The sequence below is a fragment of the Xylaria bambusicola genome (genome assembly GCF_022495145.1).
Source record: "Xylaria bambusicola strain CBS 139988 unplaced genomic scaffold F5B22scaffold_69, whole genome shotgun sequence".
NCBI lineage: Eukaryota > Fungi > Ascomycota > Sordariomycetes > Xylariales > Xylariaceae > Xylaria > Xylaria bambusicola.
Genome location: NW_025953622.1, coordinates 1 through 14,834, shown reverse-complemented (window position 1 = coordinate 14,834; position 14,834 = coordinate 1). Strand labels below are relative to the sequence as shown.

At 22.4% G+C, this 14,834-nt stretch overlaps 1 protein-coding gene and 1 pseudogene across 2 annotated transcripts; one reads left to right on the top strand and one right to left on the bottom strand.

Annotated features, from left to right (window-relative positions):
- Positions 1 to 923: 923 nt before the first annotated feature.
- Positions 924 to 2,107, top strand: F5B22DRAFT_626764 (uncharacterized protein; the record flags this gene model as incomplete). Its single annotated transcript, XM_047976271.1, has 2 exons — positions 924 to 1,051; positions 1,253 to 2,107. A coding segment is annotated over exon 2 (347 nt), but the record flags the coding sequence as incomplete, so codon positions are not given.
- Positions 2,108 to 11,377: 9,270 nt separating this feature from the next.
- On the bottom strand, positions 11,378 to 11,451 carry F5B22DRAFT_t190 (annotated as a pseudogene). The gene has a single exon. The product of its transcript is annotated as a tRNA-OTHER (tRNA).
- Positions 11,452 to 14,834: the final 3,383 nt, after the last annotated feature.

Below are 14,834 nucleotides of genomic sequence, written 5' to 3'. Positions count from 1 at the left end.
GTAATGTACCTAAGTATCTTTAATCTATCTGATTGTGTGTTGATAAGCCATGGCCTGTGCTCGCTGATAAGAACAGTCCAAATACTGTATTCACACAGTGGTCTGGTCTCCTAGTAGAAAATCAGCAAGGCAAGAAACACGAGAGAGAGTGGCGATCGCTTTAAACAATATGTTCCATTGAGTATTCGAAATACTACAAGCAAGTAACCAAAATGACTTTGTTTTATTCTTCAGAGCATACATCTCAATATGTCCGTAGATGATTCGCCTGCAGCCTATTGCCCTCTCAAACCCACCGTGTGGATATGGTTGTTACACAGGCTTCTTAGATCTCTATGAGCTTGCTCTTGGATGCAACAGAAGGTCTGTTGTCTTATGATCTAGTTGATATGTGCATTTCCTCTAGGCAATGAATGGAAATATGTGCAGGAAGCAATTCCAATTGGTTTGCTACATGCAATTGTCAGAGATTGCATCAGAAGCACAGGTACACAGCAAGACTCTTGTTGTGGCGCGAAGCCTAGAAGATTACGAGTGAGGGTATGTAGACCCTTCTAACTATATACTTTCAGTTTTCTTTTTCTTTTTACCAATCCTAGCAGTATCAAGTGAAGTAAATACTGTAGAGCAGAGAAAATCCTACATTCACTTCCAATAACTTTGCATACTGATAGCTCATTTAGTCAGTCACCCACGCTCTTGCTAAATGCTACATTCATAGTCATTAAGCGAAGTTATAAAAATGGTTCAGATCGTGAACCTGGCCATCTGTGATCGCGATATATGGTACTGTGACATGATGTTAGGTAATTCTGTTTACGAATGGAAATATTCGGTCATGCAGGTTGTGCAAAATGGTAGATCTGGTAAAGAGAGTCGGTCTCAAATGAGCTTATCGAAGCTATAATTATGTTCTGTTCAGCGCACAGATACCAAAAATATCCCCTAATTCACGTTCTTATGCGTAGATGTGCAAGAACCAGCCCCTTAGTTTGAAGAGAGTGGACACGACTCGCACTCGCTCCCATCGTTGTAGTGCTCATTTATGTGCCTATGAATATCAGCCCAAACCTTGTAATCATAAGATTATGGATATAAGAGATAAGTATGATAGAGTAAAAGTTTTAATTACACGCCGTTTTCGATCAAACTTAGTTGTCGGCATGAGAGGGACGAAGACGAGTGTAGCTTATTGAGAGCAAGACTTGGAGATGCTGAGAGGCAATGGAAAGACAGAAGCGTAGATAATTACCAGGTTGATGGCGATGAGAGAATCAATTTCACCTAGACTTGGGTGCCAGTGTCGCTTGTTATAGACTTCCCATAAGCCTTGATCATTTCAATGAGTTGTTTGCGACGGGATGCTGGTATAGATACTCCCAATATAATTTGGGCAACAGAGTACATCGCCATGAACATAACTGTACCTGTCCATAAAATTGCGTTACAGAAGAGCATCTTGAGACTAACATTCCAAGTTTGAAGGCAAACTTGTCTACATAGCAACCACTGGCCAAGTCTGCTCGCGGTGCTGCATATCTTGCTTCGGAACGAGTTCGTTTCTGTTTGGGAGACGGATGGAAAGGCTGGGCAAAAAATATGGAAGACCCTTCCCTTAACGATAACGGTGGCTGGGATGCTATACACGTTGGCGCTGCCGCCGTTCTATTGCACAGTGAGCTTGTGCAACAGCTTCGAAGTCCCGGTCGACTATTTATCCCTGTTACTGAAGAAGAAGGCAATTGGTTCTCAGATATCTATATTTGGATCGTGGACAAAGATGAAGAGGGGCATACTACTAAAACAAAACTGTGCCCTGCTCAATTTGTCTCCCTCATGGATGCTCCTATCCTTCTTCACAGAATGATTCAGGACGATGGGCATGATGGAGAGGTACCTACTGCAGAGGAACCAAAGTTTCGGTACCCACCTAGGACTAATAATAGTTGAATAGGATGTGTTTAGCCTATTGGAATAGTGATAGGAGCACGCAAGTTGGTGAATTTGGATATCAATATGGAATACTCAGAGGCTGAATGTCGTCTATATTCGAAAAACTATAAGCTAACATTTCAATCTGCTGAGCCGAGCTGCACCTATAGATACGAGAATCCTTGATTGTTACTTAAAGTTGGTGATCATCAGCATTACGAAGTAGATGATTGATGTACCACATACATTCGAAAAACTCGAATAACGCTAATAACGCCATTGTAGGGATTCTCTTACTAGGTTATCCATATTAGGCAAGCAACTTTATTAATAAACGCTATTAAAAGTTACTCCTATTAAATGTTAATTAAGCTTTATACCCTTTTATAAGTCCTAAAAAAGTTAATAAATAGTAGAATTATAAAAATAATGCTAAAAATATTATTTTTGCTATTTTTATTATTTTTACTATTTTTTTTTATTTTTTTTATTTTTGCTATATTATAGTTAATTTTTTAATAATATTAAAAAAATGCTATTTTTACTATATTATAATTAGTTTTTTAATAATATTAAAAAAATATTAAAAATAATATTTTTAATTATTTTTATAATAATTAATCTTTAATTAATTTATTTAACCTTTAATTTAATTAATATAACCTTATTAATCCCTTTATTTAAATAGTATAACTTTAAATAAAAAAGCTTAATATAGGTTAATTATTATTTATTAAAGTTAATAATATAATTTTAAAAATATTACTTATAATAAAGGAAGGTTAATATATTATTATTTTTAAAAAACTATTAAATTTTATTAAAAATTAATAAAATTAATAAATAAATATAGTATTATTATAGCTTTATAAGTAATAATAAGGTTAAAAAAAGCTTTCGAAAATTTATATTTAAAAAAATAGTCCGTTATTTGAAATTAAATAATAAATTATTTATTTTAAAGTAGTAAAAGTAATAAAAGTTAATTTTAAATAGGAAAAAATAATACTTTTAACCTTATTAATTAATATTAAAATTAAAGTTATAAAAAGTATTTTATATAATTAAAAAAGTAAAAAAATTAATTAATATTTATTAATTTAAATAAAAGGCTATTATAATTTTTAATAGTTATTATTTTATTTATTTTATAATTTTTACCTTTTTAAATAAGTAATTTTTTAACTTCCTTTAATATTATTAAATTAATTATTAATAAATAATTTATATTTTAATTTAAATATTTATAAAAATAATTAAAAATAACTTTTTATAATTTATTAAAAAGGTTTTATAAAATAATTAAATTTAAAAAAGTATAATATTAATAAATAATTTTATTAAAGGGTTTTCTTTTAATAAGTTTTTCTATTATTAAATTATTAATTTAAATAAAACTTTAATATTATTTAAATTTTTAATAAATTATATATACAATTATAAAAGTAATATATTTATTAATAAAAAGTTAAATAAAAGTAATTAAAAAAAATAATAAATAATATTAATATTAATAATTATTATAAATAGGAAGTATATTAAAAAGTTAAAATTAATTATTATTTTTTATAATAAAAGCTTTAAAATAAATAGGGAAAAGCTATTATATTATAAAAGTATTAATATATTATTTAATAAAAAGGTATATAATAATAATAATTTATTTAAAAATTGGATTAATAATAATTTAATTACTTATATTAAAGGGAAGTTTAATTTATTAATTATTAATAACGCATCTCCCACTTGACCTGGCCACCCAATTGATATGACCACCCCAATAACCTATATAAAACCCCATTATTTCAATCTTTAATAACTTTACGAATACTAATCGTACGATTTGATAATTAGTACCTTTAAATCCGTTATTTAAAGGGGAATTCAACAGTATTTTTTACTATTTTTTTTATAAAATTTATTAAGCGAGATATTAAGCAATACGCTAAAGGGGCGCTAAGCAAGGATTAATTTAACGCTTACTTTAACGTATTGCTTAATAACTCCGCGAATATAAATCGTAAAAGTTAGTAAGGGGTACCGTTAAATAGCTCTTTTTATTATAAATCTAATGGTATACTTTATTATTTTATACGACTATTATTCGTAGAGTTATTAAATTATCACGTGATTAGCGCACCGACGTTATTTGTATGGGCTAGGGGGGTGGCCAGGTTAATTGGGTGGCCAGGTCAAGTGGGAGATGCGTTATAGTTACCTTTTATAAAATAAATAAAGTTAAAATAGCTTTTTATAAGGTTAATATTATTATTATAATAATCCTATTAAGTTTTATAACTTATTTATAGCTTTTAAATATTAGTTTTAATAATTCCTTTAAAATTTAACTTTAAAAAAAGATAAATTTATATATAAATAAATTAAAAAAAAAAGGGAAGTTATTTAAAAAGTAAATAATTAATTAAAAATAAATAATAATTATTTATATTATTATAAATATATAAAAATAAACCTTTATTTTATTTAATTTTAAAATAATAATAGGACTTTTTATAAGTATTAATATTTTAATTTATTTAAATAATTATAATAACTTTAAAATTAATATTAAAGGTATTAATTTTAATTAATTAGCTTTTAATAATTATTATTAATATTTAAATTAAAAGGTTAAAATAAAGCTTAAAGAAATTAATAAAATAATTAATAATTTAAATTATAAGTATATAAATATTAAAGAAAAAGAAATAATTTAATTAAAAAATAGCTATAAGTAATTTAAAGTAATAAAATTAAAGGAAAAATATTATTTTTAAGGTTTATTTAATAATAAAATAAAGGTAAAGTTAATTAAATAATTAAAAGATATAAATTATATATAAAATATATTAAAATAATATTTTTAAAAATAAACTTTATTTTTATTTTATTATATAAATATAAAAAAAATTAAAGTTAATTTTATAAAGATAAATATAAATATATTATTTTTAATAGTTATATAATATAAAATAATAATAAAAGCTATTTAATATTTATATAATGCTTATTTTATAATAAATATATTAAAAATATATTAAATTATATTTTTTTATATAATAATTATTTATATTTTAATATTATAATATAAAGGTTATTAATATTAAACTTTTAAAAATATTAATTATTATATAGATTTTTACCCTTTAAATTTTTTTAACTTATTTAAATATATATATTATACTTTATATAAAAATTATTATTAAAATAAAAGTATTATTATAATTAGGGTTTAAAGCATAGCTGTATTAATGCTATAAATAAAGATTTTAAGTTAAGGAAGAAAGAAAGGAAAAAGGAAATTAAAATATATATATATATAGGGATATATATAAGCTAATAGCTATTATAAGTTATATAACCTTATTAATATATATTTTATATATCTTTATAATATCCCTTTATAATATATATAATATTTTAATATAATATATATTTAATATATTTATTATACTTCTCTTTATTAAAATTAAAATATAAGTATAAATTAGGTTAAAGAATTACTTATAATATTTAATTTTAATTATAATGCTATTTTATACAGCAATGTTATTATTAAGGTAATTAATAATAAACTTATTAATTATTATAGCTTTTATTTATTTATTTAACTATTTAAACAGTTTTAATATATTAAACTAATGCATCTTTCACTTAACTTGGCCACCTAATTAACCTGGTATTATATAACGGTATCCTAAGGCCCCTGGAGTACATATACTTTATATATATTACGTACCCTTCCCATATACGCTTCAAAGGAGATTCTTCCCTTCTTTAAGCTTTAGTTTTATTAAATACCTATTATAAGATTAAAGAAACTTATAATATTATACCTGACCTTTAAGATTTAACCTATCCATGATAATTTTAAAGCTTCCCCTTAAGGTTATCTATAATGTTATTAATTACGATATACCTGCATATAAATAAATAATTAAAACTAGCGCTTTTTTAAAAAATTTAAACTAAGGAAAGTTTTTAACGATAGCTTAAGGATAAAGCTAGCACAATTTATCTCCGGAAGAACAATAAACCTAAAATTAACTATTAAAATCTCCTAATAACCTTAATCCAATAAACGAAACTAACGTTTAATTATTATAATAAATAAATGCTTAACTTTTAGTTAAAATTGTAAAGCTAGAAAAATAACTTCTTAAAGGAAAGAAGGTTGCTTAAAGTTTAAAGGCAACCTATACCCCTTCCAAATTATATTTAAATAAAAAAGGAAAGAATTTAAAAACATTAAATTTAAATAAATTAAGGTATTACTTTAACCTTAATAATTTATAAACCCCTAGTAATTAATAACGCCGTTAGGACTAAAAAGAGGGCAATCCTAATAATAACAACCCTTTATTATCTAGCTTTAATATAAAGTATAGTTAAAATAATCATATACATTAATTACATTTAAATTATATATACTATTATAAATGCTATTCCTTTAAGGAAGCTAATTTAAGCTAGCTTTTTAAGTTTAACTATAACCCCCTTAGTATAAAGTTTACTTATCTAAAATAATTAAAATAGGTAAAGGAATTAAAAACTATATTCCATAGGGCTAATTATAAATTTAAAACCAATACCCCTAAAATTCTTTATATATATAATAAAATAAATAGGGATTATAAAAATATATATTAAATTATAAAAAGAAGGTTTAAATATATAAAAAGAAAACGAATAGAATCCAATTAGGATATGTTCCTAAATTAAACTAAAACTTTATTATGCTAATTATCCTTCCTATAGGTTAATATTAGTATATAATTCGAAAGGGCTATATAATATACCAATTAGGACTTAAAATTCTTCGATTAATATTTAACTAATATTAAAAGTTAAAACCTAAAACGAAGTAAGGGTAAAAAAGCTCTATTATATTATTAAAAATTAAATGGACCCCTATAAAAGGAATTAATAAATTTCTACAACCTCTTATTAAAGATTAGGACTAAAATAGTTAACGTAGTATAACAACGCTAGGAATTAATAAATAAGAACTAACGGGCTAATTATAAAAGAAAAAGGCTTAAATTAAAAAATACCTAAATTAATAGTGGACTACCTATAAATATAAGCTAAAGCTAAAGTAATAGCTAAGCTATTAATAATAATTATAAAAATAAATATAAAGGATATAATAGCAATAGTTATAATAGCAGCTTAAGTTATAGCTATATTAATAGTTATAAAGGTAATAGTAATAATAATAATTATTAAAGTAATAATAATAGTTATAGCTATTAAAGAAATAATGGTAATAGCTATTATTAACGTTTTTAAAGTTTTAATTATTAGGAAAACTATTAACCTAATAACTTTATTTTAAAAAGTTAACCCCCTTTTAAAGCTCCTTTAAATTATTCGTAAAGCAATAATAAAAATAAACCAAATTAAGAAAACTATAAAAAAGTAATTTATTTTAATTATAGTTAACTAGGCTATATTACCCTAAACTATACTTAACCTAAACGAAACCGGAACCCTAACTATACGGGCTATATAGTATAAAAATAAACCATTTAAAAAGTTTAAATAAATAAAGAGCGGAATAAAGCTAAAAATAAACAATAATTACTATATTATTCTTATACCCCCCTTTTACTAAAATACTATAATCCTCCGAAATATAATAAATAATTAGGAAATAGACCGGAAGCTTAATACTTTTTAAATTAATAAAAGGTATTAAGCTAAATCTACCCCTTTATATACCTATTATACGTTATTTTTATACCCCTTGTATAATCCGTACACTTAGCTTAAAAAAACCCCTTTTATAAACTTACGCTAACCTAAATTCTTATACTAAATATAATTATATTAGCCTTACTTTTATACTTTATTATAAGTTAGAAAAGGCTCCTTTTCAAACTCCTTTATTATAACATATTACAAATAGTAGTTTTCCATTATATAAGGCCTATTAGGTTACCTATAAACTAATTAACGATTATAATATCATTTATAAGTTTAAATATATATATATAGCTATTAATTATAATTATTGTTTAAAAGGCAGCCCTATTTTATTATTTTAAATTACCCTAAAGGATTAAAGAATTATATTAAATTTAAGTATAAATCGTTAATTCTTTAAACTTAAGGCTTATTACTTTAAAATATTTACCCTATATTAATTTATAAAAGCTTATAAAAATAAACCATATTATTAAATAATTATCCAATTATTAAAATTAATTTAGCTAAAAGAATTGGAATTATATACATCTTATATAAAACTTAATAATATTTTATAAAAGTTTTATAACCTTATTAATTTCTTTAATATAAATAAAGCTAGTATACTTCCTTACTTAAAAAGAGGCAATTTAGCTATTAAACTTAAAAAAAACACTATAGTTCCCTATTATTCTATATACCCTTTAATATAAGATAAACTTAAAAAGTTATAAAGGTAATTAGATAAAATATTAAAGGCTAAAAAAATTAAAAAATTGATTAATCCAATTGGAGCACCTATCCTTTTCATTCCTAAAAAAGATGGAGGCTTATATTTATATATAAATTATAGGGGATTTAACCATATTTTATATAAAAATTGTTATACTTTACCCCTTATTTTAAAACTATTGGATAAAATCTTTTAAATAAAAATATTTATAAAAGTTAACCTAAAGGATACCTATTACTATATTTATATTTAAAAGGGAAATAAATGGAAAATAACCTTTTATACTTATTATAGCTATTATAAATTTTTAATTATACCTATAGGTTTATTAAATGCTTCTACCACCTTTTAGAACTATATATAAAAGGCACTTAATAATATTTTAAATATTTTTTACATTACTTATTTGGATAACATCTTTATATTTTCCGTAAATAAGGAATTATATATAAAATATATCCGGGCTATTATTAAAAGATTATAAAAAGTAAACCTTTATATTAAGCTCTTTAAATGCTAGTTTTATTAAAAAAAGATTAAATTTTTAAGCTATATTATCTTTAGTAAAAATATTAAAATGGTTCCTTTAAAGATTAATATAATTAATTAATAACTTATCCTAAATTTTTATAAAGAATTATAACAATTTTTAAGGTTTTATAACTTTTATTGCCGCTTTATAGATAGGTTTTTTTAGATTGCATTATCATTAATGCATTATTTAAAGAAAGGTACATCTGGGATAAAAGAGGGTTAAATTTCATTAAATATAACTATAATAAAAGCATTTAAAGATCTTTAAGTTATATTTAGGGAGGCTATTCTCCTTATACATTTTAGCTCCAAAAAGTAAATATTGCTAAAAACTAATTCCTTTAAAATAATATTTATAAATAACCTATCCTAATAGGATAATTAAGGTATATTTAAACTAATTATATTCTATTTCTATAAGTTTTCCAAATAGGAAATATAATATAATACTCCTAATTAAGAAATATTTATAATAATAAATTACTTTAAGCATTAGCAGCATTACCTTTAAAGAAGCTACTTATTAATCAAGGTATTAATTAATTATAATAATCTTTAAGCATTTATAAGGACCCTAAAGTTAAATAGGAAGTAAACCTATTAATATATATATTTAATTCCTTTTAACTTTATTATTAAATATAGGGTAAGTAAGAAAAATAAAGCTAATCTACCTTTATACCGCCCTAATTTTATAACTATTTTGCCCGTTAATATAAATATCCTTTTTATATTAAAAAGGAAAATTGCTATAATATAATAATTTAAAATCCTTAATTTATACCTTAAAGTATTAATTAATAAGCTATATGCTATATATATACCTATTAAACGAACCATTTTTATATAAGCAATTACGTATAAATAAATATAAATAGCTATAAATATTAAAAAGAATGAAAACCCGGAGCTATTTAAAGATTTAAGTAATTTAATCCTAAAGGTTTAATAGAAAGATCCTAAATGTTAAGCAATTCTATACTAATTTAAAGGCAAAAAGGTTATAAACCCTTAATAGTTAGTAAAAAAAAACCTAGTTTGCTATAAGGAAAGGGTTTATATTTCCTTTAAAAAGTCCCTCTATTTTTAACTTATTAAATTATATTATAATTAACCTATTACTGGTTACTTTAATTAAACTTATACCTTAAAACTCCTATATTATAAGTTCTTTTGGAAAGATATACGAAATAATATTTAAAAGTATATAAAATCCTATATAATCTACTTTAGGATAAAGGTAAAATATTATTAGGAATATAATAAATTGGATACCTTACCAATTCCTAATTAACCTATATAAAAACTTTCTATAGATTTTATTATAGGTTTACCTAAGACCTTTTATAAGGGAAAACTAGTTAACTTTATATTAATTATTATTAATAAATTTATTAAGCTTACGTACCTATTTTTAATTAGCATTATTATTACTTTAGTAAAATTAGCTATCCTTTTTTATAATAAAATTAAATGTTTATATAGCAGCTTATAAGGTATAGTTTTAAATAAAGGTATTATTTTTATAAGCTAATTTTAATTTAACCTTTATTATTACTTTAAAATAAAATAATGCCTTTTAATTACGTTTTACCCTAAAACTAATAGTTAAATAAAATGGATAAACTAAGTAATTAAAAGTTATTTATAATATTTTATTAATAAAGAATAGATTAATTAGCCTTAACTTCTTTTATAAGCCTTTTTTACTATAAACTTAATAGTTAATTTAATAATTGGAAAGTTACCTTTTAAAGCTTTATATAGCTACATTCCTAAATTTAAATTATTCGTTAAGGATAACTTTACATTAAAGGAAGTTCTAACTATATAAGGACAATTTAATAAGTTAGAAATAATTAAAAATAAAATAGTAAAGCAATGGTAAATTATATTAGAATAATATATAGAACATTATAATAATAAGTATAAATTAATAACCTTTAAGGTTGGAGACTTAATTATATTATTAATAAAGAATATAAAGTTTCGTTATAAAAAGTTAATACCTAAATATATAGGACCTTTTAGGATTATAGGTAAAGTTAATTTATAGGTATATTGCATTAATCTCCTATTATAATATATTTATCTTTATCCCGTTTTCCTAATTTAATTAATTAAGCCTTGGACTATTAAATATAAATATAGTCTACTTATATTAAACTTTAAAAATAATTCAGAAAAATAGGAAGTTAAAAATATAATAGGTAAAATAGTATATAATAGAAATTAATACTATAAGGTTAAATAGAAAGGCTGGCCTTTTAAATATAATTAATAAGTATTATAATTTAACATCTTAACGTTAAAGGTAGTTAAAGATTTTAAAAAATAATAAAGTTAAAAATAAAAGAAGAAAACTAAAAACAGTAAATCGGGTATAAATTAAAACTATATTTAATACTATTAATATAGGATATAAAGTAAGCCTAATAGGATTTTAAAAATCTTAAACTAATTATAAAAAAAACAAAACTAACTATTTTAATATAAAAGGAATTAAACCTTTACCCTTAAAGTTAAAAAACTATTACGCTTTACCATTAAGCTATATATAAAATAAGGTTAAATTTAATAATTATTAAAATTAATAATATTATAAAGCTTTATTTAATTATAAACTTTGCCCCATTGGGTATTATTATATTACTTAATTATAAAAGTCTTTATTTTTGCTATAAATAATAAAATAAAGGTATATTATATAGTTAAACTAGGATTTTATAAATATATATATAAAGAAATTATATAAAAGTAGTTTTAATGCTGGGCCGCATTTTACTTATATTAAAAACATATATAAAAAGAGTATAAAGCAAAGTTATTTACAGTATTAACTAAAATAGGTACAATTATATTATAAATAATAAAGTATCGTTCGGCAATAATATAATTATAATCGGGAAAATACTTCTATTTAAATATAAATATAACATTATTATAATATATAATAAGTTTAAAATAGGTATAAAATAGCTTTATACCTTTTTATTAGCTTAATTATTAATTATATTAAAATAACTTTAATAAGTTAAAAGGAGGTATAAATATAATTTAATAAAATAGTATTAAGCAGCTATAATATCGGTACGAAATTTAAATAAGCTGGATTAAAGTTCCACTCCATTATTATTTATAGCTTAAACGTTATTAATAATTATTTTAAGTATAAAAGCCTATTAACTCCATTTAAAGAATTTAATAAACCGGATAATCTTAAAAGCTACTATAAATAAAAGCTAAATTTAAATAAATAACAATTTATATATAATATAAATATAAAAATATTAATAAGCTTATACATTTAATATGCTTTAATATACCCGTAATAATTAATAAAGCTAGATTTATTAAATAAATAATTAAGTTTTAAAGATAAATTAAAGTTAGGTTAATATATATACTTAATATACCCAATATACCTATAGCACATTAACGTTAATAATATAACTATAGGATTTATACACTTCCCGTAGCACTAATTCTTTATCCTTACAGACTGCTTACGTTTCTTCCGGGGGTTTTTACCTTCAACATCTAAGTTACCCCTATAGCTCGAATAATTATTAAGCGAAAGGCTAATAGATCTACTATAGCCCTAACCTAAACTACCCTTTCCATTATTATCGTCGTTATTATCGCCGCCTAATAAAGGCGGTATTAATAGTATTAGCGGTAATAATATAGGTACTTCATCATTGGCGCACTCTTTATCTATATCTTTATTATACTTAAATAACGGTAATAATAGTAGCACTTTACCTTTACCGCTATATATAACGCAATTGCTTTTTAAAGCTAGGGCTTTACCCTTTTCCTTTTTACCCTTAAGAAATATAATTTAAACAATAGTAATAATAATATAAATATAATAAAAAAAGAAAGGAAAATAAAGCAAAGATAAAAGTAATATAATAGTTTTTAGCTAAAATTAATTTTTAAAATTAATAATAGTTAAAGAAAAAAGAAAAAGAAAAAAAAGAAAGTTAATAAATGATTAATAAAAATATATACGTAAATTTTACTATAAAGGCAATATATAGCATATATAATTTATAATATAAATATAAGGTTAATATCTATATACCTTTATTATAATAATACTCTATATAAATAAACTATATTAATACGTTTACCTTAACATTTTGCACTATATACTTATATAATTAAACTTCTTATTTTATATTTAATTAATAAATTAATTATATATTAGGTTAAAAATAACTTAATTAAAAAAAAAGGAGTAGTTATTATATTATAGTATCTTAAGGCCCCTAAAGTATATATACTTTACATATATTACGTACCCTTCCTATACACGCTTCAAAGGAGATTCTTCCCTTCTTTAAGCTTTAATCTTATTAAATACCTATTATAAGACTGAAGAGACTTATAACATTGTACCTGACCTTTAAGATTCAACCTACCCATAACACCTGGCCACCCCACCAGCCCATACAAGAAACGTCGGTACGCTAATCACGTGATAATTTAATAACTTTACGAATATTAGTTGTATAGAATAACAAAATATACCATTAGATTCGTAATAAAAAGAGCTATTTAACGGTACCCTCCACTAAATCCTACGATCTATATTTGTGGAGTTATTAAGCAAAACGCTAAAGTAAGCGTTAAAATAATCCTTACTTAGCGCCACTTTAGCGTATTGCTTAATATCTCGCTTAATAAATTTTATAAAAAATAGTAAAAAATACCTCTGGATTCCCCTTCAACTAACGGATTTAAAGGTACTAATTATTAAATCGTATGATTAATATTCGTAAAGTTATTAAAGATTTAAATAATAAAGTTTTATATACATTATTGGGGTGGCCAGGTCAATTAGGTGGCCAGGTCAAGTGGGAGATGCGTTATCTTTTATAAAACTTTTATATTTTAATTAATAAATTTTTAAAATTCTTTATTAGGTATTAAGTATTGTTAAAGTTATAACCTTTTTAAATAACCTAATATTATAGCATTTTATTACGCCCTATTACTTATAACTTAAACAGCTGTTTAACTTTTTATTTTAATCCTCCTTTAATATCTTCCAATTTTAATAATGGTTAAGTTTATTAAAGCAATAGGTTTTTATTTACTTTATATAATTAATTTATATAAAAGAGGTTAATTATCTTTATTAACTTTAAAAGGTTTAATATATAGTTATATTTTTTCTTTTTAAGTATTTTAAAGGGTCCAACCTATTAGGAGTTTAATTAAGTAGTTAAGCTATTAGTTATAAAGCCCTTCTTCTTTAAAAAGACCTTATTTCCTATATAGAAGTTTACCAGGTATTACTTTTTATTCATTTATACTTCTTATTTCTTTTATATAGCTTTTATTACTTTATAAGCTGCCTTTTATACCTTATAGGTTTATTATATTAATTATTAAGCTAGTCTTTTAAATGCTGTTTTTTAATAGTATTTAGTAAAGGTAGTAATAAAGGGTTTTTTACATTAATTCCTATTAGGACCTTTAATAATACTATATTAATAGTTAAATATTAAAAGGTATTATATATAAAATCTAATATAAATAAATAAAAGCTTTAATTATTTTAATACTTATTAATATAAAAGTATAACTATTAATTTAACTTTTAGTTTATAAACTTTATAGCTCCTTATATTTAAAGGTAAAGGGTACTTTTATATTAGTATTTAATATAGGTTAATTTATTAATTTTTATTAAAAAGTATAATATAAAAGGTTTTATATTATTTAAAATCTATATCTTTAAAAAACCTAAAAAACAATAGGTATATTTATAATATTAATATATTATATTTTTTATTATATTGTTTTTTTTTTAAGTATTATAATTAATAAATAGTTAACGCATCTCCCACTTGACCTGGCCACCCAATTAACCTGGCCACCCCCCTAGCCCATACAAATAACGTCGGTGCGCTAATCACGTGATAATTTA